Below are 27,898 nucleotides of genomic sequence, written 5' to 3'. Positions count from 1 at the left end.
TGTTGGTGGGAATGTAAATTAGTTCAACCATTGTGGACGACAGTGTGATGATTCCTCAAGGATCTAGAACCAGAAATACCATTGACCCAGCAATCCCACCACTGGGTATATACCCAAAGAATTACAAATCATCCTACTATAAAGAGACATGCACATGTATGTTTATTTTTTGCAGCATTATTTACAATAGCAAAGACTTGGAACCAACCCAAATGCTCATCAGTGATAGACTGTATAAAGAAAATGTGGTACAGATATGCCATGGAATAATATGCAGCCATAAAAAAGAATGAGTTTATTTTTCCTTGCAAGGACATGATGAAGCTGGAAGCTACCATTCTCAGCAAACTAACACGGGAACAGAAAACCAAACACCACATGTTCTCTCTCGTAAGTGGGAGATGAACAGTGACAGCACATCGACGCAGGGAGAGCAACATCACACACCAGGGCTTGTCAGGGGATTGCGGAGAAGGGGAGGGAGAGCATTAGGACAAATACCTGATGGATGCAGAGTTTAAAACCTAGATGATGGGTTGATAGGTGCAGCAAACCACCATGGCACCTATATACCTATGTAACAAACCTGCATGTTCTGCACATGTATCCCAAATCTTAACGAAAAAAATAAACACCCAGCAGTTCAGGAGATGAATTTCCTGGGCTCAAATCCCTTCTCTACCCAAGGCTGGTTTACCCAAAGGCAGACAAATGACATGCTGAGGCAGGTAGAAAATCAGATACTAACACCTTTTTGGAAGTGAAGTTTGTTACTGAATGAAAATTCAGTAGTAAATATCAGAAAAATCCAGACTTTGTTGAACATATTTTTATCTATTTTCTAGGTGACATTTTGTTTAACTCATAAACCATTCATGAAGAGTGAGTTCCACAATGTTTTCATGGTTATGGGCTTCAATTAGGCCCTGGCTGTTTCTCTTATTCACTTTTGTGCCTTCAGAAAAGTTGTTTTATATCCCAGAGTGTCAGTTTTCTCATCTATGAAATGGGAATAATACCATAACCTATCTCAGAGGACTGCTGGGAAGATTACATGAGATAATTCACAGTAAATACCTCACACAATGACTCCAACATACTGCCCACTCATTATGTGTTAGGTGTCATTACTGTTCTTTCATCTGACAGATATTTCATGAACACTTTCATGTGCAAAGCCCCTGGCGAGGCTACTAGAGAAATAAAAGGAAATGATCTAGAATTGGGAAGGATATGCTGATGGTGTTCAGCAAAAGACTTGCTGTAAGTGAGTTGTCCTCATGGGAAGCCACTCTACTCTCAACAAAGCTTAATGACTGATATTCAAAACAAACGATAACATGGTCTAAAAGTGAACTGGCGAAAAGATCTGGGCATACACCCATGAATCCCAGAGACAAATCTCCAGTGAGAACTCCCCTAACCAAAGAGTTGGGCTGGGCTAGAAGATTAAGAGAAAGCTCAGGGGACGCTGGGTTGTGAGTTGATTTTAAGTATGACTGGGTCTGCTGCACGCAGTAATCCTGTTCCAGAGTGAAGCCCACTGTGCCTGTGGACCTCCCTGACCCCTACGTCAGTGCCTTGATTCCATGTGACCAGAGAAGTCAGTTGCCTGTTTTGTAGTAAGACTGAATAGGTATATAGACTTAGTAGCAGTTGTTAATATGACTTTGCCCTTTGGTTGAAACAAAAGTACTGGAAGACAGAGCTGTCCCCAAAGACCTAACCCCCCAGCTCTGTGACCCTCAGTTTGAGCACAGGACTCTTTTTGGGGAGGTTAGGTTATACCCAAGAATCCTTCGAGCAGAGAGAGAAAACATGTAAAAAGGGCTAGGATACTGCTGACAACTACCATTATTGAGAGCATGTCTGGGAAAACATCGGTATTCTCTAAATATACAAGGACTGAATATGGACATCAAGGGGGTGAACACTGAAGTGAGATTCAGTGCCCAGGATGTGCATGCTAGACTCGACACCGTAACAGTCCACTATGGGACCGGGAGAAATCTAAGGAGTACCCTATACACACGTAATGTCTGTGCATATTGTGGTTTCAAACATGTTCACCGTTACCAAACAACGGCTTTGCGAGGAAAAGATTCCTATACCGATGTCATGGATGTGAAGACAGAAACACAGAGAGGTGAAGTGATTTTCTGTAAAACCAAAGCTGGCTTAGGGCTCTCTCCACGATTCCGGTGTGTCTTGCTATTAGAAAACTTCTTAAAGCATAACAAGTTAGAATCTTTGTTCAGGGACGGCAGGGATGAGAAAGGGATATGGTTGTTATGGGAACCCATGGTCTTTAGAGCTATTGGTCAAAAATAGAACCCTCAGGAAGGCAGGATGAAACATCCTTTCTGGGAGACTAAGAGGTGAAGTGAGTCTCCTGGGGAAAGAAACAGTGTCAACAGAAAAACAATAAAAGGAAGCACAAGAGAACCTTTTTCAGAAATGGGTTGAAGTTATTCTTATGACCTTGGCCACCACCTAGAGCTCAGGCTGGTAAGGAGGATTCAGGCTCCAGGTACTGAGCACATGTGGCCAAAACCCTGGTGGTGGAGTTGGCGGCGTGATCTTGCCTCTTCTCTCCCGCATTGTTGGGCATCCTTTACTTCTTGGCACAGAGGTACACTTGCATGGGGTTTTCCTGCCACTCTGGTAGGGAGGCCAATCTGTCAGCCACCTCCTTCTGGACAGGCCAGCCCCAGGCCTCAAAGAAGGGAACCAGATTCTTCTTCACTTTTTCAGAGAACTTCTTCACCCATAGATTCATCCTGCCAGTGTTGTCTTCGGGTAGGTGAGAGAGGGTCTGGTACTCAGCAAAGAGTTGGTTGAATGGCTCCCACCCAAAGGCCTCCTGGAGCTGTAAAGAGAAAGAAGAACAGAATGAAAAGTCAAGTTTGCAAAAGTGATGCAACATGTGTGTTCATAAGTATATTTCATTCACATGATCACCTCCTCTCAATAGTTAACTTCACCCCTGATATGTACCCCTATCTCCCCACTCTACCCCTGCATATTAATGCAATCTCATTGGCTCATTCCACCCCTTGGCCACAAAACAGCACCCCCTGCCTATAGTGAGGATGCTCAGGGGAAACCTGATGTCTGAATAGTGGTTAAATACTCAACAAATGACCACTATAATTATCTTTAATTTAAAAATTTGTGTTCCCAGATCTTAAGTGTTTTCCTCAGCATCAGGGCAGGTTTGGGCCTGACTGAGATGAGAAACCTTCACTTCTTACATATTTGGCCTATTGAGATTCTAAAAGCTGGGCACCTCCAATAGTATAATTTCCAGACATCATAATAATCCTGATTTTATAGCCATCTCGGTCCTGTGACTATCTGCAAGGTACAATATTGCTCTGTTGAACACTGCATTGAGGGCAGAAAAAGAAAAGATCCAGCATGTCTTAAGGGGCTCCCTCAGGAAAGCCCTTGGCCAAAAGCCCTTGTTCACTAAGATTATGCAAATTTCCAGTGAGCAAAGTGCTGGGATTTCACATCCCCACTCTCCCTTTAATAGATGGGCGTTCTCTGACTCTGACTTGTAAAAGCACGAGGAAAGATGACACCACGGAAGCCGAGCCTCCCTCAGAGTCTCACTGTTGTACCCTCATTATTGCTCCTCCCTTCTCACTGGCTTGCTGTTTGACACTTTTATACACCAGAAAATTCAACATTTATTAAACATATAATATTGTTAGACATCTACAACATGCCAGCTATTGTGCTAGCAAACATGACTTAGAGCTCTCGTCCCTCTAGAGAACACTGGCCAAAGGGAGAGACATGTAAATAAACACATTGCTAAAAATGTTGGCTTATCAAGGAGATGATGTCCAGGAGAAGTGGGCAACAGAGCTGAATTTGGACAGGTGACTTGACAGGTAATGGACAAGATGATTCAGCAGCAGGAAGAAAACAAGGGAAGGCACAGGAGCCAAAACAGCAAGATGTGTCTGTAACAGTAAGCAGGTTGGCATGGCAGAGGGAAATCACGGAGGTGAGAGCAATAGAAGATAGAACAGCTAGAGATCTGGCACCTCTGGTCAGGAAGGGCCTTTTATGCCTTGCTAATCAGCTTCAACTGTATCCCATATGTGCTAGAGAACCCTGTAAGCATTTTCTAGACAGAGTATTAACATTATTTTGGAAGGAGTGTAAGGAAGATGGATCATAGAGGACTGAGGCAAGATGCTGGGACAACTTACAAGGCTACTGGAATAGACTGAGGGAAAACTAATGAGAGCCTGCGCTGAGGCAGCAGGTGTGGGGATGCCGGGGAGAAGCCCTCTAGCAGGAAATGGGGTCACAAGGTGCCTGTTTGTCCTGCGGCCGAGTCTCAGTTGTGGTCTCTCTAGAGCTTTTGAGAACTGATATTTGGGGCACCACAGTTTAGCAGAGAAGGGTAGAATTAGGGCTTAAACTTACACTTTAGGGGCAATCTACCATTTTGGTCCATGGCCCTGTATACCCCAGACTGTCTATCGAAGGGTGTGGAAGTGGATACAACATAAAGTTCCCTCATTGACTGGGCTGTGTGATGTTCATGGTCAGAAAATTAGTGACAGGCAAAAAAATCTAAGAGCAGGTATGGCAAGGTGAAAGTCTGGGGCTTGTCATTACGTCCTGATTTTAAGTTCTAGGTCTTTCACTTAAATGGGTGCTTCTTGACAAGTTGCTGAAATTCTTTAATTTAGTGTCTGGCTCTGGGAAAATGAGCCAGACAGCTCCTATCTATAGAGCTATGGGAGATGTGACAGGGGCACAACACTGACAATTCAGAAACCTGGACATTCAATGCTGGACTAGGGGAGGGCGCAGGGATTTGTGTTTATTTCACAGTTGCTTTATGACTTCAGTGTTCTCCTATTGGCTTGATTGGGTATTCATTTTAAATCATTTTGGTTTCAAGTGGGATGATGGATGCTGAGACCCTTGCTAGCAGATTTATCTCTGACAATGCCTTCTTATTGTAACACAGCTGCATTGCAGACACCCTGTTATTATATATATATAAAAAAAGTGTAACACTCATTTGACTCGTAAAATTTAGGTGAAACACATTAAACAAAACAATGCCCATTTATGGAACACTTATTAGGAGACCAAGTACAAAGCCAGTGAATGGAAGAACTGCGATTCAGCTTCAGGAACGTCTCACAAAATTCCTGCCCTTGAATAATATGTTATATTTCTATTTCTATTTTCATAGTACTTTTCATTTCCTCTTACATTGCAGAATCAGAAGGTGAGTGAGACAGCTGCCATTCTTTCTGCCTTAGGGGGGCATAACCCGAGAATCAGCACCATGAGGCCCAGTCCCTCTCATTTCTAGGGCAGGTGGTGGGCCAGACCGGTGAGTAGTGAAGGAGCTGGAGAGCTCCTGGGATCCAGGTCGCTACATGACAGAGAAGTCTGGTCATCCCCTTCCCCAAGAATTTCAGCTCAGTACCTGCAGATATGTTTCCAGGGCTGTCCACACATTCCAGTCACACAGGGGAGCTCCTTTTCCCAGGTGGTCCTTGATTCTCCTCTCTCGTTCTGGAGGGCTCAGAGCCTCATGGGCCTTAGCCCTGGGGATCCCTAGGACTGTTTCATGCACATAGACTGACCAAAGGTTGCAGGTGGCCTCGGTAGTGTGTGGGCGGAACTCCCATCCATCCTGCTGTTGGTTGTGGCCAAGCTCATGGATGGGGCCCCACAGACCCCGACTTCTCATGCTCGTCTCATTGATGAGCTCTTGCACAGACTCCAGGTGGCACATGATGGGGTATCCTGAATGCATCCAGCCTGTGGACACAGAAGGAAGACATGAGCATGAAGGAGGGTCCACCCAAACTATATGCTTCATTCTTATCCATATGGGACTTTTCTTCACCATCATGGTTATCCCCAGTAATTGCAGAATCTCTATGCTGATTGGAAAGCAGACACCGTTCCCTGACTTGGTCAGAAACTGAATAGTACCTAATCCCCTTCTTAGCCTCTCACACCTGAGTTGTGCCCTCCTCCTCACTCTGGCCCTGAAGAAATTGGTTATACTTTACATAGTCATTCTTGCTGGCATTTTACACCTTCACTTTGTGTGTGTGAGTGTCTTTGGCATCTCAGTCTGTGATATGTCCTATGTCTGGATTTGACATCCTTTAGGGTTGGAACAGTGTCATTCTTTCTTCCCCATGTATGCAACTTTTATCCAGGTTTATACTCAATGACAGAGATAACTTTTGTCCTTATTTGAAGATACAAAAATTGAGATCCAAAGGAACTTCCCCATGTGGGATCCAGAGTTCCTTATTTTGCTTCCTATGCACCTGTTTCTTTTTAATCACTAAGTACCTAACATACACCTCCTTCCATATTTCTTCTTTTCATTTTAAACTCTGGCTTATGTTTGAAGATAATAGTTCATTTTGGAGGCTTTCATTGAAATGACCCTTTTTGCCATCTATGAATTCCCAGTATAACTTTATCTGAGATTGTTAAACCATCTGGTTAAACCATCTCACCTGGTAGATGTCAACAATTTGCCTTTTCACGTGTAAACATTCTTTCATCCCCATCATGGTCAATGTCCTTTATAACCTTTTCCCTTGCTTTACTAATAAAATTATGCTTACAAATCTTGAATATTCATAAACACCAAAGTAATAGATAAATGGTGTCCACTGACTAGGAGGATTCCTGGAAGCACCCACCAGCTGAGATCTGCACATCAGCCACAATTCTCTCGGGTCGGCGGAAAGGGAAGGGCTGAGCCGCCAGTCTGGCCACAGCCTGCATCATCTCATCCCAGAGGCGGAGCACAGGCTCAGGGTTTTCCAAGGCCTGGAGCTTTGTGGTTGGCACTGTCAGGATGATGTTGTTCGTGGCCAGCTCTCCCCAGGGAGCCAGGTTCTCCTGCATCTGCCTCTTCCACTCCTCTATGGATGTCTTACCTGGAAATGAATAGCATGGAACCCACCACAACCACTTTGCAACATACCTTGAGCTTAAAAGTACAACTTGAACTCTGGAAGAATGCTGCAATAATGTTCTTCTTGTAATGGAAAGGACTTCCAGACTCTTCTCTTTGTCTGCCCTGAAGTCTCCATGGACACAGGGTATTCCATATCTCCTGCCTCCATGTTCTCCCCCAACAGTTCTTGCCCTTTCTCTCCATCAAACCTCATCCCTCTCCCATTTAGCAACCATCCCACAATTCCCCCACTAAATGTTCAGTCCACTTACCCAGCTTGTAGTATGGGGCATGCACAGCCCCCGTGATAGTGACAGACACAGGGCCTAGTTGTCTGCCTTTGGGCACAATGACGTAGAGAAGGCCACCCCAGAGGCAGGAGACTGACTGACTGGTCCTGTCCATACAGCATTGGTGAGTCACCACGGGGGCTCGACATAGCTTCCTGGCCTTGGTCAGGTCATCAGTGTGGCAACCAATCTGTACCTGGACAGGTGATTCCACCAAGTGTTGGAGGAATTAGAGTCCTTCGATGTGTGTGAGGTGGTGTAGATGGAAAGTATTACACAAACATACCCATGAAAACCCAGCTTCCCTTTTCTATGTGCTAGGCATGGAAGCTTAGGAAATTTTAGCACTCAAATGTCATTTGGACTTCAAAGCATGTAAAATCATTTTTCCAAGGATTTCAACAGCTCCACTGTAAATCTTCACCTGACATGAATTGGTGGGAGACCAGGCTGATCCTGACAAAGGCCTTGTGTCTTTGCCAGGCAGAATCCTGGGCTCTTCCAGCAGGACCTACACCAGTGTGGTGAGTCTGAAGTTGGGAATGAGCTCAGGGACTCTGCTTTGTCCTCTGTGAATACACAGGAGGCCTGTCCATAGGCAGTGAGGTTAATTCTCTCTCCCTCTTTTCCCAGAGCTTCCCTTCCTGGCCAGATGGATGAAGGTCTGTTTTTTCTAGAATCCTGGAGTTTCTTTTCTAGAATCCTGGAGTTTCTTTTCTAGAAAAGCTTCTTAGGTTTGATGTAAGCAAGCTCCAGAAAGAATGCCGACACAAAAGAGACCCTAGCTGTGGTAGAAGGTGACCCTCAGAGTCAAAGAGGCAGGATGAATTTAAATTCCACATTTAGGGCATATTTTGGGGAGTGATGGGATTATGGACACACTTCAGGCATCAAGATAAAGAGATAAAATAAGAGTTTGTGCAGAATGTGCTTGCCAACATCATAGCCCAAATTTCCACTGCAGGTTTCACACTAACTCCCCCTGAATCTGCACATGGGACCCATGAGGAGGTTTGAAGAGAAACGTGCACATGCCTGAGGAGTTTCCAGCCCTTTCTTTTCCTTCTACCAATCACCTACTGATCACGGAACCCACTCCCTAAACCTTCTCTAATAAAGGAACTCTTTAAAGGAGGCACAATGAGACAGTTTGAGGTGGACTCCTCTCCTGTCTCCTTATTAGTCAACTTGTAATCAAATGCTTTTTTTTTTTTGGTTAAAACCTCAAGTGTCATAGTATTGGCTTCTAGCACATTCTACGTGAGCTCCTTTTACTTGATAACACTAGGCACTTTAGTCACTCACTTAGGTGCCCTGAAATTCAACTGTAAAATCTGTAAAATGAGCAGAATAATCCATCCCTGTACTCTTGGCTGGATCCCCCTGAGCTGGAACTGGACAGTGGGTGAGAATGATACAGCTCTAGGGTGTTGAGAGGTGGCAACTGTAGGTGTTTAGCCTACCTTCAGGCCAGCAGAGGCAGCAGCTTCAGACAGTGAGACTTCTGCATTTTGTCCTTCCAGGAGGTAGAGCCCAGTACTCACCCAGCAATCATTGTTGCCTGACAAAATCACAGAGAAAGTTCTTCCAGTGTGACTTCATCTCCACTTGGGGCCTCACAGCCCCTCCCATAGGTGCAGCTTCTCCCCTGTGTATCTTAAGTCATCCATACTTCTTCTTGGATTCATCTCTCCTAATCCCTAAACAGAGCCCCAACCTCCATTTTCTTGAAAGTACCTGATAAAGAATGGAGTCAGCTAGGTTCAGTGGCTCATGCCTGTAATCCCAGCACTTTGGGAGGCCAAGGCAGGTGGATCACTTGAGGTCAGGGGTTTGAGACCAACCTGACCAATATGGTGAAACCCCATCTCTGCTAAAAATACAAAAATTAGCCAGGCATGGTGGTGCACACCTGTAGTTGCAGCTACTCAGGAGACTGAGACAGGAGAATTGCTTGAACCCAGGAGGTGGAAGTTGCAGTGAGCCGAGATTGTGTCACTGCACTCCAGCCTGGGTGACAGAGTGAAAATCTGTCAAAAAAGAAAAAAGAATGGAGTTAGTCTTCCTAAGGGTCTGAGGGGAAGTACCTGCAATGTCCTGTGTAGTGTCAGCCAATCCCATTTTCCCCTGGGTCTTTCATGTTCTGGGCACACTGTTCTCTTTTCATACCTGGGTTGTTTCCTTCAATCTCCACGGTGATGGGGTGTTTTGAGGGGTACAAATTGGAGGAGCAGGTCCTGGTGCCAAGCTCCTTGGCTAGCTGGGAGCAGTCAGTTAGAGAGTGAGCCAGCCGAGTGGCCAGAGAGAGCATTGCAGCCTCAATGGAGTCACCAGCAACTGGATTTTCCTGGCTCACAGCTGGGAGTGCAGACCCTCTTAGCATCTTCTTCAGGAGCCTGTGCAGGGATATGTAAGCAGGGACCCCCTCCGCAGGAATCTGTAGGAAGGCTGCGCCATCAACTCTCAACTTTGCCAGACAGCTCTTTTCCAAGTTCCCATTTCCATGGTTTAATATAGCCTGGAACTCAGACAGTGCCTTGCGGAAGTGGTAGCTTCTCATCTCAGGGGTTGGAACAGGGAAGCAGCCTACGCTGAGAGTCTGAGGCAGGATGCTGAGGCCAAAGCAGTTGAGGATGATGTTACCAGGGAAGCCAGCCAAGGGGGAGTGGCCAGGGTTCTGGGAGGCCCACCACCAGGACTGGCCCCCAATCAGCAGCCCCCCACCCTCAGCCACAAACTCCTGCATCTGCTTAGCTTCCTTGTCACTGTAGGCCTTGCAGCAGTAGACACCCAAGTTGCTGTTCAGATGTGGCTCCAAGCTGCATTCCAGGCCATGCTCTGATAGGAGGGAACACAGATCTTTTAGACTTGTGTTCACCCCAACTTTGCCTGTCTGGCCTCCGGTCAGCCAGCGCACAGCATTGAGCAAGAAGGGCCCCATCTTGGGAGCACAGAGCAGGCACTCATGGGCAGCCAGGACCACCCGGCCTCGGCCATAGCGAGCAGCTGCCAGGAAGCAGTTGAGTGAGGCATCCAGCCCCAGAGGGAAGGCCAGGGCTCCATGCACCAGCAGCTCTGAGGGGACTCCCCCTGTCCTAATGTCCAGCTCTGAGATCCCCTCCAGGAGCTGCTGCTGGTCCTGCCTGACATCCTCCCCACACCTGGAAGAGACAGTAGAAACGATGAGGCTACAGTTAGTTAATGAGCCACTGAATTGTACTCACTGAATGGAGAAATCTACGTGCAGGTAGGAAGATTGCATGGTTCATGACAACCTTCCCATTCTTACTAATATTAGAATTTGAGCATGTTAATATCATTTATTTTTATCTTGTTTAAGGCATATTTTTTCACAACTGATGGCATATTATCATTTAATTGGTAGTGTTTGCTGTTGCTTAGTGATACATAAAATAACAGTATTTCTCACAAGCAATGTTGTCATAGATTTGAGGAATTGCTATAGAGGTAGTGATTGCCCTTACTTGCATATCTGAAAATCCACATTTTCGAAATGAGCACCTGCAGAAATTCTTCCCATTTAGGCAACTAAGTATCGAATATTCTGGCTTCAGTTTCTTATCTTTTAAAATATTTAAGCATATAAACAAATTACATTAGAAAAAGTAGTTTATCAAGCCCAGAGAAAATCGTACTGCTTATTAATTACTTGAGCTAATTTTCTGTAAAGGAAGTCTGTAAAATCATCAAATTTGTACTCTCTATAGGGTAGTTCTGATCTAGGAACACATCACAAGTAAGTTGTTTCACACTATACTTGAAGATTTATACAAACACACATCATTTTTAAAAGTTCACTCAAACCTGGTTAGAGTATTTACTTCTTTTTATTAAGGAATGTCAAAATGTAATGAATCTAGAAAAGGCTTTGTATTTCAAGAATTTTTTAAACAATTTGTAGATACTGTAAATGTCAAGCAATAGGAGGTTGGTTAAGTACATTATAGTTAACAAGAGATTGCAAAACATATAGTGATTAAAATAATTATTAGATAATTTGCAAAATGCTTAATGGAAAAAATGTTTAGATTGGATTACAAGAGACCATGCTCTAAATAAGACACATTTTGGGAAAAATCAAAAACCATAAAATTAGACATAGAAGCAGAACCTAAACATATTTATCAAAATGTCTTTGTTAAAAAAATAAGTCTTCAATGGTCATCTTGGCTGGTGGGATTGTAGGTCATTTTAATTATGTTTAAAAAGCTTTATTGTCGCAAATTTTAAAATTAACATTTATTTCCTTTATAATTAGAAATTAAATATTTTTTGAAAGTATAGTTTAGCCTGGGAGTAAAACATTATTGAAAAACGTAACTCTTGTGCAGATTCTCTTGAATTTCTTTTCAGCATGAAAATTAGGAGATGGCATGTCTTAGTTTTGTCATCCCATTTTCAAACTCACATGGCAAATGTCATAGAGTTCAGGTATCAGGTCTGCCTGTGGCTTTTTACCTGTTTGAACTCAAGATATTTCAGGGAGTTAATGATACTGAGCTACAAGACTTAATAATAAAACATTCCACTCTAAGGATTCTTAGCATCTTCTCACAGGCACCTAGGGTTTCCTAGGGGCCTCACACGGGAGCGTTCCCCACAGTTCTCCCTCAGTTCTCCCTTCTTTTGTTTTTAAATGCAACTCAAAAAGCTTGAGCCGAAATTGTTGAAGGGAGGAGAACACAAGGCGAAAGAGTACTGGGAGAAGGACTATAGGAAGGAGTAAAGCCACTCCAATACCAATTAAAGAGGAAAAGGACGGGAGATGAACTCCACGTACCCAGGAAGACAAGGTTTGCACAATATCACAGGCGATTGTGTCATCCTCAGGCAGCTCCCAACAAGAAATTTCCTGCTGAAATTCCTGCTGAAGCTTGAAAACATCTAGAGATAAATTTTCATGAGTCCAAATTCCTTGTAAATGGGCCTTAACAAGAGGCCACTGCCATTTAGTGTCATCATAAGGAGTATTAGTAACACAAATATATTTATAACCTGCATGGCAACGAAGGGCCAGGTGCTTTTGAATATTAAGTTTATCACCATGAATAGTAACAGTTTGTTCCAAAGCATTAAGTTTTTCATCAATTTTCTTATCAATATCCATTTGAGTTCCCATGATAACAGAAATATTATTTGCAAGATGATTAACATAAGTAGTAGTTTGGACACTGTGAGCAAGGCTAACAGCCGCGGTAGCAGCAGTGACCACAACTGAAACAACAGCAATAATGCTAGCAATGAGAATACCAAGGAAATGTTTAGGGCGGATCATGAGATCGCAAACTTGTTGGAAAATAAGAAGGGCTTTTTGATCATACCAAGGTCCAGAAACATTAACGGGTAACATAACATAGGGGGGCTGGTGCACAAGAAGAAGGGTATGGACAGGAAAAAAGGAAGGATCAATGTAGTTGGTAAGAATACAATTTTCACAATAAAAGGAATATGAGCCAGAAGCCCAGGTAATTGAAACATTACCAGCAATAAGCAACGCAAGATTGAGTATAAATAGTGTGTCTAGCAGGATAAGATAAAACAAACAGAAAATAAGGATATAAACAGCTTCCAGAGAGAGGTATAAGCTTTGCCAGAGAAGGTAGTGTAAATAGGAGTGCCCCAACCACCAGGTGTTTCATAACGAGCTAAGGCAATGCCAAGAGGCTGAGGAACAGACCAGTCAAAAAGGAGAAACCAGAAGGCAGGGTATAATTAATAGCTTGCTTTTGGTTAGGAAAACAGAACTGCCAATGTGGAGAGGGGTCCAAAGAGGAGTTAGAAGGTCGACAATGCCGGCACTCAATGAGTGGAAATAGCTGAGCGGAGGAAAAGTTGTAAGTTTCTCTAATTCCCACATAGTTGAGTATCCAGTCATGAGAATAAACGGTTTCACCTGGGAAGAGGGCTGGGGGGCCAGAAAAGGTATGAAGTCGGCAGATTCCAAGATTGAAGCAATAAGAACCAGAAAAAGAAAGAGGAATAGAAGGAGGAAAATAGACATTGGCAGAGAAATCACGGTCCCAGATTGTGGAGGCGTAAAAGCACATGGGAGGGGCAGCAGCTTGGGCAGAGTCAGTGTAGGTAGCAACTTGAGGAATGATATGAGAAGAAGAGGGGAAGCCAAGAATAGAAGTATCATTAATATAGATGGGGAAGGTGGGGTAATTCCAGGTAACAGGTCGAAGAAAAGGAGGGTCGGGAATGTAAGCCCACATAACATGAGAATCAGGGAGAGGGAAGGGCTGTGTCAAATGACAAGACAATATAGCCATTATAGCAATATAAAAGTAGCTGCTATTTAATGAGGTTTAATATATGCTAGGCATTTAACATATGTATTATATCTTTTAATCAAAATAATAAACTTGAAAGTTATTATTCTCATTCTAAAGATGAACTTTGGAAAAACTAGGAAACTTTCCACATGTTTCTTAGCTAATAATGGGCAGAGACAGGAAGCAAATGTGACAGAGCAGGAGTACCATCATTTTGGACAAACACCGCTACTTTAAGTGCCAACTCCCTTTCTAGCCTCACGCATTTCAAGGAAATCACTTTTCTTCTAACTACAAGCAGCAAGAAAGAGCAGACAGTAAAACACAAATAAGACAGCTCATGCACAGAAGGAGGTGGGGGCAAAGAAGTCTCTTGGGTAACTGCCAAACTTCACCCTCAAACAATGGGCCCCAGTAAAACAGTGTGCCTTAATAAGCACATTCCTTTTCTTTCAGGTGCACTATGATAAGGAAGCTAAAAGCAGGGGTGAAGGGTATGCAGCTACAGAAAGATGTATGGGAATAGACACACAACTCTCCCTCCCATAAGCATAACAAAGAGACACAGAAGCAGTAGAAACCTCTCATAGACTCTCCCACCCTGAATCCTTAAAAACTCTTAGTCTGTAAGAGAATGTGCCTCTCACCTAACTCGGCCAGAAGCCCCTCTCAGGTTTGTTTTCTCTAAATTAAACCTATCCTTGACTGTCAAACCATCTTTCGTGTTTCTTACCTCTTTAATTCTTACAAAACCCAGGCTGGCATGCCTCTAAAACCACTGTTGTCTACATATTAGAACTCTCTCAATCAATTACTGAGACTTTGATGAAACCTACATCTGGGTACAAGGTTATTGACAGGTATACTACTGAGAACCAGCTTGGTTGAAGGAACCCCCACCCCGGCAGCACTGAAGGTATCGAGAGGCAGACATCCAGATAGAACAACAGAGTGGATCTGTCTGGGGGATAACAGCCTGAGAGCTAAGAGGCTAACAGTGCTCCAGGCTGAGGCCCCAAGCAAATTATCATCCACATATTTATTTGCTCTTAGACAGGTGATTCTTAGTAATATACAGGTTTTCTATATTTACTCATAACTCAAAAATATACCAGTTAGGCAGCTGTTACCCACCTACCACTAATTACAAACTAAAAGGTATTCTCCACAAGGGAGCCACAGGGGCAGGGCAAACTTAATATTTCTCAGCAGTATACCTTATGCAAAGGAAGCTTTACAGGATGAGAAGGTGCAAATAATTCTGTATTTAAGAAAGGAAAAGCATGTGTTACTTCAGAGCTGGAAGTGCAGGGGAAGCCACTGAGGATGAAAGGAAAGGAAGGGGATGGCATGTTTAGGAAATGTATTATACCAAACCACACCTGAGCAGACAGGTAACATGGGTGAGAGGTTTCTGAATGCTGATTAAAATGCTGCCAAATTAGGAAGTTACAGCACTGATTAATTGTGAAGTGCCCTGCTATCATTTTCACTATACTAAAGGTAAAACATCTAACAATTTATACATTTTTTTCTTAAACATAAAGGTAATGAAGTCTACTGGTCATAATCCAATATATCTTCACTTGGCTTGTTTTGTTTTTCTGTTCAGATTGTATGGGATGTAAGAATACTCTTCTGGATTTAATTCACTCTCTGATAAATATAAACAGGATAGAAATACTAGAATCTAGAAACAATGTTTCCTTAGGATCCATAACATCAAAAAAAAGGGCTAGAGAGAACTATGTTGATCAGATGCTTTAAAAAACCTTTTGAAGACCTTCTGCCTACAACATCTTTTTTGTATTTTAAATTAATTTAATACAGATAAACTGTAGCAAATAACAAAACTTTAAAAACAGTCTTCAACATCATTGAACAATATGGGCATAGATAATCAGAGAGGTGCCTTGAAATTGTAAAGGTATTTTTCTTTCTTTTATTTTAAGCTAGTAGATACAGGGTAAAATCTCTTTAGGTCTCAATCATGCCTATTAGACACATAATTTTATTTAACCTATTTTAACCTGTCAAGTTTAAGAAAATATTTTAGAAAACTCACTTAAAAAAATTGCAAGTACATAAATTACTCATCTGGAATAGTCAGAAAACAATTGCTACCCACCTGTGAGCACAGATATATTCATATTTCTAGGTCAGATCAAAAGTCTGATTAAAAATATAAATATTTCTAACAATGTCACAATGTTTACTCTTTCTCCTGGTTTTGTTAACTATATTTCCAATCTCTGAAGATTATTGTGAGAATTGAAGGAGATGATACAGGTTGAGCAGCCCTTATGCAAAATGGTTGGGATGACCAGAAGTGTTTCAGATTTTGATATTTTTCAGATTTTGGAATATTTGTAAATACATAATGAGATACCTTGGTGATGGGACCCAACTCTAAACACAAAATTTAATTATGTTTACTATACACCTTTACACATAGCCTAAAGACAACTTTTACAATATTTTAAATAAGTTTATGCATGAAACAAATTTGTATACATTGAACCATCAGAAAGCAAAGGTGTCAGGTGTGGGATTTTCCTGTTCTGGTATGGTGTTGGTGGCACTCAAAAAGTTTTGGATTTTGGAGCATTTTAGATTTGGCATTTTTTTGATTAGGCCTGGTTTGTCCACTCTTAGGGGACCTAGTAAGCTAGGCCCTCTTCACCCAACCTCCAGCCACAGATGGAATTCATGTGGGAGTGCAGCTCACTACTTTGCTTAGAAGATGAAAAACTCTAGTATCCTTTCCTGCTTCCACCACATCATGATCAAGTAGGCTTCATCTTAGGGATACAAGGCTGGTTCAACATACACTTACCTATAAACATAATCTACCACATAAACAGGACCAAAGACAAAAATCACATATTATCTCAATAGATGCAGAGAAGGCCTTCAACCCTTTATGCTTAAAACTCTCAATAAACTAGGCATTGATGAAATATATCTCAAAATAATAAAAGCTATTTATGACAAACCCACAGCAAATATCATACTGAATGGGCAAAAACTGGAAGCATTCCCTTTGAAAACTGGCACTAGACAAAGATGCCCTCTCTTGCCATTCCTATTCAATATAGTATTGGAAGTTCTAACCAGAGCAATCAGGCAAGAAAAAGAAATAAAGGGTAATGAATTAGGAAAAGAGGAAGCCAAATTGTCTCTGTTTGCAGACAACGTGATTGTATATTTAGAAGACCCCATCATCTCAGCCCAAAATCTCCTTAAACTGATAAGCAACTTCAGTAAAGTCTCTAGATACAAAATCAATGTGCAGAAATCACAAGCACACCTCTAATGCCCAGATTGTGGTTCTAAATGCAAATTATGGCTCCTAGCAGAAATATGGGCTGTACATTAAAAGAAAAGAAGAAAGAAAAATAGGGCTTTTTGGAGAAATGGCGAATCCTGGGCCTGAGCAGGAAATGTATGAGAGGAAACTGAAACCTCCTATTATACCAAAAGTCAGGAAGCTCATTAAGGTTGGGTGGAAAAGATTCAGGAATCATCTTTAATTGGCTCACAATAGCCAAACATGACAATTTTAATATCAATCAGGATAACAAATGAAACACATTGTGTTTTCAATTGTGATTTCATAATGATTCTAAGAAAAATGTAAACACATTGGTGACCTCGGGAAGATGCTAGGAAACCAACTCAATATTGAAAACTGGTTATAAAATGATAAAGAGAGAATTCAACATTTATTTTGCCTTTCCTATATAAATTATGCCATAGAGTATGTAATTGGTGAATGGAAGTTTCTTCTATAAAACTATTACAAATAACAAATAAAATAAATACTAAAATTTTAAACTCATCATTTTATACACACAAATGAATGGGTCTAGGGCCAAGGAATGGTAATTAAGGACTGCCAACCTCACAGTAAGAGAGAACGCCAGACCATTACGTTCTACCCAATGGAAGTACATACTGCCACCTATAAAGTAGGTCAAAAATTCAAACATGAATCTGATCAAACCTCCAGATCATGAGTTGGGAAACTTTTCCTTAAAAGGCTAGACAAATATTTTAGGTCTGTGGGCCATATGGTCTCTGCTGAAACTACTCAACAATGGTAGACACTGAAGCTTGAAAGCAGCCACAGTTTTTGAATGAATGGGCATGGCTGTGCTTCAACAAAACTTTATTCACAAAAACAGGGGGCTGGCCTTAGTTTGTCAATCCTGACCTAAATCAAAATCTAACTTTTAATTTGTCTTATGCAGAGAATACAAGGAAAAGATGAATATGTTAAATCAGTGGTCCCTAACCTTTTGGTACCAGGGACCTGTTTTATAGAAGACAATTTTTCCATGGACCTGGCAGGGGTTTCAGGATAATTCAAGTGCATTACATTTACTGTGCACTTTATTTCTATTATTAGTATGTTGTAATAGATAATGAAATAATTATACAACCCACCATAATGTAGAACCAGTAGGAGCCCTGAGCTGCTTTCCTACAACTAGATGGCTCCCAGCTGGAGTTGATGGGGGACAGTGACAGATCATCAGGCATTAGATTCTTCTCACGAGTGTGCAATCCAGATCCTTTGCTGGTGCAGTTTGCAATAGGGTTCACACCCCTATAAGAATCTAATGCCACCACTGATCTAACAGGAGGCGGAGCTCAGGTGGTAATGCAAACGATGGTGAGCAGCTGTAAATACAGAGGAAGCTTTGTTTGCCCACCCTCTGCTCACATCCTGCTGTGTGGTCTGGTTACTAACAGGCCGTGGACTGGTACCTGCATATTAAATGATACCCCAGGGAGGCAGTCAATTTACCTTTCCAGGTTTTCACCCTTGCTGCTCACTCTGCCTGGAATCCTTCCTCTCACAGATGCCCACATGCCTCGCTCTCTCACTTCCTTGAGGTCTACTATCAAAGTCTAGACTGAAGGAAACTGTTTGAGAAAGAGAATCTGGTGTCTTCAACAACAGCAACAAAACTGTAAGTAATAGAAAGTTGGAAGGAAAATGAGTATCTTAAAGGAGATATAAAAGTTGTATCAAGAAATCGTAATATTTCAGCTTTTTAAAATACCTATGTTAATACTTTTTTTTTTTTTCCAGACGGTCTCTGCTGCTCAGGCTGGAGTGCAATGGCATGATCTCAGCTCACTGTAACCTCCATCTCCTGAGTTTAAGTGATTCTCCTGCCTCAGCCTCCTGAATAGCTAAGACCACAAGTGTGCACCACCACACCCTGCCAATTTCTGTATTTTTAGTAGATTCTCACCATATTGGTCAGGCTGGTCTCAAATTCCTGACCTCAAGTGATCACCTGCCCCGGCCTCCCAAAGTGCTAGGATTACAGGTGTGAGCCACCACGTCCAACCCAATGTTAACAAATTTTGAAAAATAAGACAATCATGGAAATAAATGATGACACTAAGGAATTATTCTTTTAGGTTTGATAATGGTGACTTGTAGTAATGTTTTCAAAAGACTTCATCTCTTTAGACGTATATATATTTAAACATGTACAGATGAAAAGACATGATGTCTGCTGTTTGCTTCAAAATAATCTTGGGTGGGAGGAGTGGGGCTACAGATGAAATAAGATAGACCTGTAGTTGACTGTTTTTGGGACTGGGGAATGGCTGCTTGGGGGTTCACTGTACTATTCTGTCTACTTTTGCATATGTTTAACGTTTTCAGTAATTAAGAGTTAAAATAACAAACACACGAAACATACCTTAGAATTGGTGGCAGGGATTACAAATGTAGGTATAGATGAAGAAAAAGAGGTTAACTTAGCTAAAGAGGAGAGTCCCTTGGGGCAATTAAGAGGGATTATGGTGATGAGATTCAACCTGCTTTTCCCTTAGTGTTAGAATAAAAAAGTTGAAGTGAATCAGACCCACCCTAATGTCTCTGAGTAAACCCATCAGCTCCCCAAATCTCTCAGAAGGGAAGGAATTGAAAGAGGTCCAGAGCTTGGGGCTGAGGGTCCCAGTCACTGCTAGCTGCTCACTATATCTGTAGCTCTTTCTTTTTTGTAGCAGAATCTTGATTTCCTCAGAGACACCAAATGCCCATTTAAAAACAGCCAGGCCTTCAGACCTCCTGGTACTTCAGTCTGGAAGCCCTAATCACTAGACTTCGATTATATTTTAGCAGCTAGGACTGTCCTGGTCGCTAAAATAGAAATAGAAGTCTAGTAGTTAGGGCTTCTAGAAAAAATATGATTTTATGTGGGTAACACCTCCGCTATGGACACCGAGGAAGGAGAACTCTGCAGACCCCAGGCATGATTAGTGCCTGAAGTATAACTCACTGCTTACTTATATCTAGCATATATATATAAAATCACACTTAGTCCCATATAATCTTTCTATATAATCATATAGGTATTGTAGTCAGAGCTATACTGACACATTTAGTGCTGATTTATAGAATCCTTCTATATAACCATATAGTAGTTTGTGGTAGGAGGAATGCCTAGAGCAGTCACAGAACAGAAGCAGTACATGGGAAAACAGCCAGACCAGGACAAGAACCAAAGACCCAGGCAGTGGCATCCCTGCCTGAAAGAGTATACGCTGTATGGCAGGCTTGGTGCAAGAGCCTCTCCTCCTGATAAAGGAGTTGTAGTACCTTGCATCCAGTTCCTGTGGAAAGCAGGCCTCAGGCCTGAGATCCTAGAAATAACCAAGGAGAAGAACCCCTCTGGTGTGACCAGACATGGAGGCTGTACACCCTGTCAGTCTTTTCTCACTTCTGTGCTAGCTCAAGTCATCCTCCCATAAATATTTTAAGAGAAGAGCCCAAGTCTGCCAGCTCCCACTGCATTAAGCTTACAGTATCCTTCTATTAGAAATCCTTTGAAGTCTCCAAGCCCCAGATAAGAAGTGTTGCGCAGGACACCTGTTGCGCACATCCCGCCTCCTTGCCTCGGTGACCTAATGGGGTGGACTCCTTTTTAGTAAACGACCCTCTACTACTGCGCATGGCAGAGCCCACGACTGCACATGGCCCACTTCTCTGCCCAAGTGACATAATGGGGTGGCCTCCTCACTTGTGACTCACGTGATTATGTATACCCTATCACTAAGCCTGTCACTCACGACCCTTACCCCTGCTTGTACCTAATAAATACAGATGCTTCTGGGCATTCAAGGCCTCGCCTATCTCTGCTCACAGGTGACATGGCTCCCCGAGTCCAGCTGGTCTTCACCAGTTCTTTAGTGTCCTATCTCTTTACTTCTCGGATCCTGTTCCTCAGCACAGCATAAGGGATACCCCACAACCCTGTGGGGCCAACAATCCTACAATTTTATAAACTAAAAGTAGGTGTATCCATTCTAATTTATTATTACATGGGTATAATGTCATTACTACAATCTTGACAATGACAATCTTGTAGCCATAAGGATAAAATAACATACCATGACAGGAGTGGGCAGTGATGAGGAGACAGAGCATGACTATGGGACATGATGGACTCACAGCCACAGAGACGAAGTACCAACCTAAGCTTCATGTTTCATAGAAAAAATAAATGGCTACATGGTTAATCTGCTATAATTAAGGCTTCTGCTACATGTGGCCAAACAGAAATAAGTTGTCACTAATATCTAAAACTCAAAATATCCAGAATGAAACTCCTGATCTCCTCTAATCCATCTTCTTGTCTTTTCACAGATCAATAAATAGCAGCACCTGTCTCTAATTGTTTGTCTTTTTCAGTTCAAAAATCTCAACTCCTCTTTCTCCTTACTCAATCCATCAGCCAAGTCTGTTGGGTTCTCCCTTTGAAGTGTGTCCAGAATGGAATCTGTTGTATGTAGCTCCATAGCTTCTGTCACCCTTATCTGGGTGGAGGGGTGACAGACACCCTCCATCTCTCCTGTGGTCTACTGCAGTGGTCTCCTGATTGATCTGCTGCTTCAACCTTTGCCTCCCACAGTCTGTTCTCCACCATCAATCAGAGGGTTCCTTTGGAAATTTAAGTCATATCATAGCAATCTTCTGTAGAGAATGCAAAATGCCTTCCCTTCTCACTGCAAATAAGATCTAAAGTTCTACTCCTGGCCTATCAGGTCCTATATGACCTGAGCTGTCATTCACTCAGCTCCCATCATTCTGGCTTCCTTGATGCTCCTGGAACGTACCAAGCAGGCTTCCATTCCAGATTTTCACCCTTGCTCCTGACTCTACCTGGAATCCTCTCACAGATGCCCACATGGCTCAGTCCTTCACTTCCTTGAGGCCTCCTTTCAAATGCCACCTAACAGACCTGCCTTCCAAGCTGGCCATGGGCTTGTTTTCTCTCATCTCCATTCACCTTTCATCATGGTCATTCTCTGTGTTGCAGAAAACTGCTTTTCTGTGGCTCCCACCTGTTCCCTGGATCCTGGTGGGCTCTGCCCATGGAAGGTAGAGGTGGAAGACTGAAATCAGGAAGGAAGAGGGAAGGAGGCTAAGTGTGTGCTTCTCTCTTCGGGCTGTGTTGCTGGTAACCACAGTGTCTTCTCTGAGACTCTAGCTCCCAGCACACCGACCTTGAATCTGTGGTTCCAGCTCCTGCTGGGAAGGGGTAGCATGGCTCCAGCTTCTACCAGGTGGCTGCAGCACCTGGACTCCACTAACACCACCACCTCCCTCTGCTGGTTCTGCTGTTGCTCATCTCTGCATTACCTGCTCTCCCCTATGTGTATTTTCAGCTCCTCTATCATGAGTATAGTCAATGCCCCACACTAAATCCCTTCTGCTAACAACACCAACAAATCCTGACAAATTCAACTTGGCCTGACTGATAGAACTTCCCTGAACACCTGAAATAAAATAGCCTCCAACTGCCTTCCTGTTGTCATGCAGTCCACTTACATTATTTTCCTTCATGCATCTTATCAATACCTGATAGAATACATACGTATTAATTTCCTTAATTGCCTTTCTCTCCCCTGCAATATAAACCTCACAATGGCATGGTTTGTCTGCCTTGATCTCTCACACAAACAAATGTTCTTTCATGTATTTGTTACTGAGAAGCACTTTCTATGTTCCAGGCACTAGACATGGAGATAGAGTGGTGAGTAAGACAAGCTTTTCTATTCAGTGTTGGCCACAGGAGGGAGTGGCAGAGAGAGCCTAGCCTCTCTTGCGTCTTGGTGCATTTTAATCATCCTGTTTTTGATTTGTGGTGGTTCCAAAACTGGGTGGAAAGTCACCTGTATTGACATGGAAGCTCGTTGAAGAGGGGGAGCAACTCTATTGTTTAACCTGAGTCAGACTTCCTAAGGGGGAACAGACACTCACCTGACATGGAGTGGGATCTTGGGCACCTTCTTCGAGACCTTGAACCGGGCCCTGTCCCCATAGGTGTCGGTGAAGTACACTCCAGCCACACTTGTCACCTTGTTCCCAGGGAATTTGGACAGCACCTTGTCACTGCCGTGCTTGCTGGCCCAGTACCACGCCTGGCCCCCAATGAGCAAGCCCCCTCCATGTTTCACAAACTGGATCAGCGTCGCAGTCATGGCATCATTGTAGGCACTGATGCAGTAAACACACAGGGGCTTTCCTGGTTCTGGCTTGATCTGTGCCTCAAGCCCAGCATCCTGCAGGATGTTTCCTAGAGGTGTCAGGGATGGATGCACTCCCACAGGAGCCCCAGGGCAGGGAGAGAGCCAGCTCACTGCATTGAGGAGAAATGGAGTCAAGCCAGCATGCATCAGGTAGCCCTCGTGGGACACAACCATGAGGCGGCCTTGGCCATACGAGGAGGCAGCAATGAGTACCTGGCCCTTGTCATTCACCATCACGGGGAAGGCAGCCTCTCCAATAAGAAGGAGTTCACTGGGGACGGGGTCCCTGGGGAGATCCCAGCTTGTCACTCCATCCATGAGGGTCTCAAAGGCAGCAGCGGCTCTGAGGGTCTCAAAAGCAGCAGATGTCGCCATGGGTTCTATCAGCTGTGGCAAGGGACGCAAAGACATTCATGTAGTTAAGAGATACTGATAAGCACTGCTGGTCAGAACAGATGAAGAAAACAACTAAATTCATTCACCGCGAAATTTTATTGGATTCCCCACTGTGGGCCACACACTGTTTTGGCACTGGGAGTTCAGCAAGAAACAAAAGAGATGAGGTTTCCCTTTTTGTGATTTGAGTATTTTAGGAGAAAGATAATGAAAAAATAAGTAGGTAAACAGATAAATAAAATGCAACAAATTAATCCCTATGATGAGAATAAAACATGATGACATGATATGGAGGAACTGAAAGACCCCTTTAGTTTCTGCGCGATAGGAAAGGCCTCTGAGAAAGTGGCATTGAAACTGAAACCTGAAATGCAGTGAGCAAAGAGCATTCCAACAAAGGGATTGCTTTGGCCGAGAGCAAGGGACAGGTGGGAGCAGGACATGAGGAGGAGTGAGGGTGGGGCCAGATCCTGCAGGGCTGGTAGATTAAGGTGACAGTTACGTTGGTGTGCCTGAGTTGGCAGAGTGCTTGATTTTTTTGAACAGAAAGGTTGCAGACCTGTTAAAAACTGCAATTGTTCTGACAGCTTCAGTAAGTTGGAAAGTGCCCCCCACCCAACTTATCAAGTCCGCCGTAATGGAGAGGGACCCCTCTATTTGGTAGCATTCTGCAGGTTCCGGAAGTCTTTTAAAATTTGCTGGGCCTAAAACTGAGCTTATTTCTCCCTTTAAGCGGCTCCTCTTGGATAGATGACTTCAGCCTCAGTTTCCCCATCAAAAAGAGAATAATATATCTCTGGGAAGATTGTTTTTGAAGATGAAAAGAATATGAATAGTCCAGGTGTGGTGGCTAATGCATGTAATCCCAGAACTTTGGGAAGCTGAGGCAGGCGGATCACACCAGAGGTCAGCAGTTTGAGGCCAGCCTTGCCAACATGGCAAAACTCTGTCTCTATAAATCTACAAAAAAATAGGTGGGTCTGGTGGTGTGTTCCTGTGATCCCAGCTACTTGGGAGGCTGAGTCAGGAGAATTGCTTGAACCTAGTGGGGCAAAGATTGCAATGAGATAAGATCACGCTACTGTACTCCAGCCTGAAGGAGCGAGACTCTACCTTGAGAAAAGAAGAAGGAGGAGGAGGAGGAGGATGAAGAGGAGGAGGAAGAGGAGGAGGAGGATGAAGAGGAGGAGGAGGAGGAGGAGGAGGAGAAATACAATAACGAATAAAAATGCCTTGTCTGGGTTTGGTACACACAGAGTGAGCATGGATTAAACGAGTGTCTGTCCCTTTGTTGCCCTTTCTAGTTTCCTGGAGTGCCGAGGGCAGTGTTGCAGATTGCAGTCGCCTAGTAGTCCCCTGGCTGTCCCGTGCTGCCTCCTTCCGCCCATCTCTGAGGATCCCAGTGTAAGGAACTTTCCTGTATGCTCTGAGCCTTCTCCCCTCTGCAGGTCCACAGGGCAGCCCTAAAGTGACTGTGAGTTGACACCAGGGTGAGCTTCACCCAGTAGAGCAGGGAGTCATAGAAAAGTGCCCTGTGGCTTTCCCAAAGTGCCCTTCACAGAGGTCCTCAGAAGGCCCCTGGAAAAACGGAGCACCACATGGAAGACCCGCAGCCCATGCCCCTCCCAACTTTCCCTTTTTTCCTTGTCTCATTCTCTCCATTTCCTCATTTGGGCTTTTTCATCTCACTTACCCACCCCTTGCATAAGGCTTTTCTTTAGGGAAGAATCTAAACTAAGACACACACCAAGCCCGTGAGCCACACGTGCCTCCTTCCTCTCTCCCTCCTATCCATGTGTGTGGTAACACCCCCCACGGGCACTGAGGAAGGAGAACTGTCCAGACCCCAGGCAAAATTAGTACCCGAAGAATATCTTAGTGTATAGTGTTATTACTCAGCTATTTCTTTATGTAATCCTTCATATATAATCACATATTAGTTTACAGAAGTAGTGCCTGAAGCATAACTCACTGCTTACTATATCTAACTTATATATAAAATCATACTTAATCCCATATAATCTTTCTGTGGTACACAATATAGGTATTGTATTTGGAGCTGTACTGACACATTTAGTGCTGATTTATAGAATCCTTCTATGTAACCATATAGTAGTTTGTAGTAGGAGGAATGCCTAGAGCAGTCACAGAACAGAAGCAGTACATGGGAAAACAGCCAGACCAGGACAAGAACCAAAGACCCAGGCAGTGGCATATCTGCCTGAAAAGGCATATGCTGAATGGCAGGCTTGGAGCAAGGGCCTCTCCTCCTGATAAAGGAGTTGTAGTACCTGCATCCAGTTCCTGTGGAAAGTAGGCTTCAGGCCTGAGATCCTGGAAATAACCAAAGGAGAAGAACCCCTCTGGTGTGACCAGACATGGCAGCTGTACACCCTGTCAGTCTTTTCTCACTTCTGTGCTAGCTCAAGTCTTCCACCCATAAATATCTTAAGAGAAGAGCACAAATCTGCCAGCTCCCACTGCATTAAGCTTACAGTATCCCTCTATTAGAAATTCTTTGAAGTCTCCAGCCCCCAGATAAGAAGTGTTATGCAGGACACCTGTTGCACACAGCCCATCTCCTTGCCTCGTTGACCTAATGGGGTGGACCCCTTTTTCTGTACATGACCCTCTACTATGCACATGGCATGGTCCCCCACTGCGCATGGCCCACCTCTCTGCCCAAGTGACATAAGGGTGTGGCTCCCTTGCTTGTGACTTACGTGATTATATATGCCCTATTACTAAGCCTATAGATGATGACCTCACTCACGACCCTGCCCCCGATTTTACCTAATAAATACAGATACTTCTGGGCATCGAGGAGTTCACCGATCTCCGCTCATAGGTGGAGTGGGCTCCTGAGTCCAGATGCTCTTCACCAGTCCTTCAGTGTCCTGTCTCTTTACTTTTCGGATCCTGCACCTCAGCACAGCATAAGGGACACCCCACGACCCTGTGGGGCCTCTACAGCCCTACACATGTGCTGTTAGCCACCTCATTCTGTTAATCTCTCACCATCTCTCTCAAACATCAGTTCCTTCGGTTGGCAATCATTCTAGATCAAACCAACCTGGTTTTAGTCCCCAGGATATATTCTCATCCACAGTCTTCCTCTACAAGAACTCTAACAAGAGTCCTTACATTTCTTCCACTTTCACTAAGGTGAAACTTGCTGAGCGCCTCAGCTTGGCTTCTCCAGGGTCGGGCATGCCAGTGATTACTGGACGTCTTTCCTGCTACTTTCGCCCATGAAATCACTCCAAACTTAGAAAGATTGACATTCTGAGCATGCCCTGTATTTCCTGTAGAATTCAGTCTCTCCCTCTTCCCTTCCTACTCACCACCTTTTTCTTAATATTGCTTGCGGGAAAGTGAGTTCACAAAAGAGAGCCAATACTCCGCATATCATTGAGCATGCGGTACATGATCTCAGCCTCACAAGGGACCAGTGAAAAAAAGCAGCGGAGAGAGATCCGGAAGCCTGAACTGAAGATCCTGCTAGCTACCTCCCAGAAGACAGGCGAAGTCTTTCACTTCTCGGGCCTTACCAGTTCGACAGGGTAAACAAAGAGAAACTAAAAAACCCCAGATGAGTAATATAACCCGGAAAGCTGACCCAGCACTCTGCAACGAAATTCGCCGTCGTGCGCGCACACACCAGTCACATCTTTATCGAATTAGTAATTTACAAGTTCAAAGAGGAGGGAGAAATGTGTTTTGAGACAAACTGCAAATAGCACCAGACTCACAAAACCAAATGAAACCAAAGACCTAGACCTAAGAAGAGAGGGGCACCCTTGACCCGGGAATGGTTTGGGGCCTCTGGCACTTTGCGGCCACCCCCAGCGCCTAGGTGCTCAGCCACCGCCCCCACCTCAAGACCCGCTCGAATTGGAACACTCACGCCTGGGCAGTACGGATTCCTGGGGATTTTCGGACTGGCTCTGCTTCGGCGCGCGGGGAAGGAGGTCTTGAAGGCGGGGCTGCCTCGCAGAGCTGATCGCTGCGGTCCCGGAGGCGGGGTCGTCCTGGAGGCGGGGCTGCCACGAAGGTGGGCGGAGCGGAACCAGAAGCGGGGCGGCCTCGGAGGCGGGGCGGGGCGGTCCCAGAGGCGGGGTGGTTTAGGAGGTGTAGGAGGTCTAGGGTGGTCTAGGAGGCGGGGCCGTACTGGAGGCGGGGCTGTCTCATAGGGGAGAGGCGGTCCCAGCGGCGGGGCTGCACTGGAGACGTGACTGCCTCAGAGGCGGGGCAGGGCGGTCTCAGAGGCGGCGCGGTCTCGGAGGCGAGCTGGCCTGGTGGCGGGGCTGTCTCAGGCAGAACGGGTGTTCTCGGAGGCGGTGCAGTGTCGGAGGCGGGGCTGTCCTGGGGACGGGGCT

The 27,898-nt window shown here is 44.1% G+C and overlaps 1 protein-coding gene and 1 long non-coding RNA gene across 4 annotated transcripts in view; one reads left to right on the top strand and one right to left on the bottom strand.

Moving 5' to 3' along the window:
* Nucleotides 1-20,707, top strand: part of LOC108592922 (uncharacterized) — a 39,968-nt gene extending 19,261 nt beyond the window's left edge. The window contains exons 2-3 of the long non-coding RNA XR_001913260.5: nucleotides 18,431-18,541; nucleotides 18,664-20,707. This is a non-coding gene — a long non-coding RNA (uncharacterized LOC108592922). The remainder of the gene's footprint in view (nucleotides 1-18,430; nucleotides 18,542-18,663) is intronic.
* LOC100387144 (TRPM8 channel-associated factor 2) lies at nucleotides 140-27,462 on the bottom strand. 3 transcript variants are annotated; one of them, XM_078343580.1, is made up of 9 exons: nucleotides 27,427-27,462; nucleotides 22,855-23,510; nucleotides 18,376-18,539; nucleotides 9,436-10,427; nucleotides 8,730-8,827; nucleotides 7,249-7,462; nucleotides 6,717-6,956; nucleotides 5,471-5,808; nucleotides 140-2,869 (listed from the first exon to the last, which is right to left on the bottom strand). In XM_078343580.1, the coding sequence occupies exons 3-9, from the start codon at nucleotides 18,438-18,440 to the stop codon at nucleotides 2,615-2,617; spliced, it is 2,202 nt and encodes a 733-aa protein (XP_078199706.1). In that variant the 5' UTR covers nucleotides 18,441-18,539; nucleotides 22,855-23,510; nucleotides 27,427-27,462; the 3' UTR covers nucleotides 140-2,614. The 3 variants fall into 3 exon arrangements, with proteins under 3 accessions (XP_078199706.1, XP_017831030.2, XP_035110406.1); XM_017975541.5 differs by lacking the exon at nucleotides 18,376-18,539; XM_035254515.3 differs by lacking the exons at nucleotides 6,717-6,956; nucleotides 18,376-18,539.
* Between the last annotated feature and the right edge of the window lie 436 nt (nucleotides 27,463-27,898).

This window comes from Callithrix jacchus, chromosome 11, assembly GCF_049354715.1.
Source record: "Callithrix jacchus isolate 240 chromosome 11, calJac240_pri, whole genome shotgun sequence".
Lineage (NCBI taxonomy): Eukaryota > Metazoa > Chordata > Mammalia > Primates > Cebidae > Callithrix > Callithrix jacchus.
This window is presented reverse-complemented; position numbering and strand designations above follow the sequence as displayed.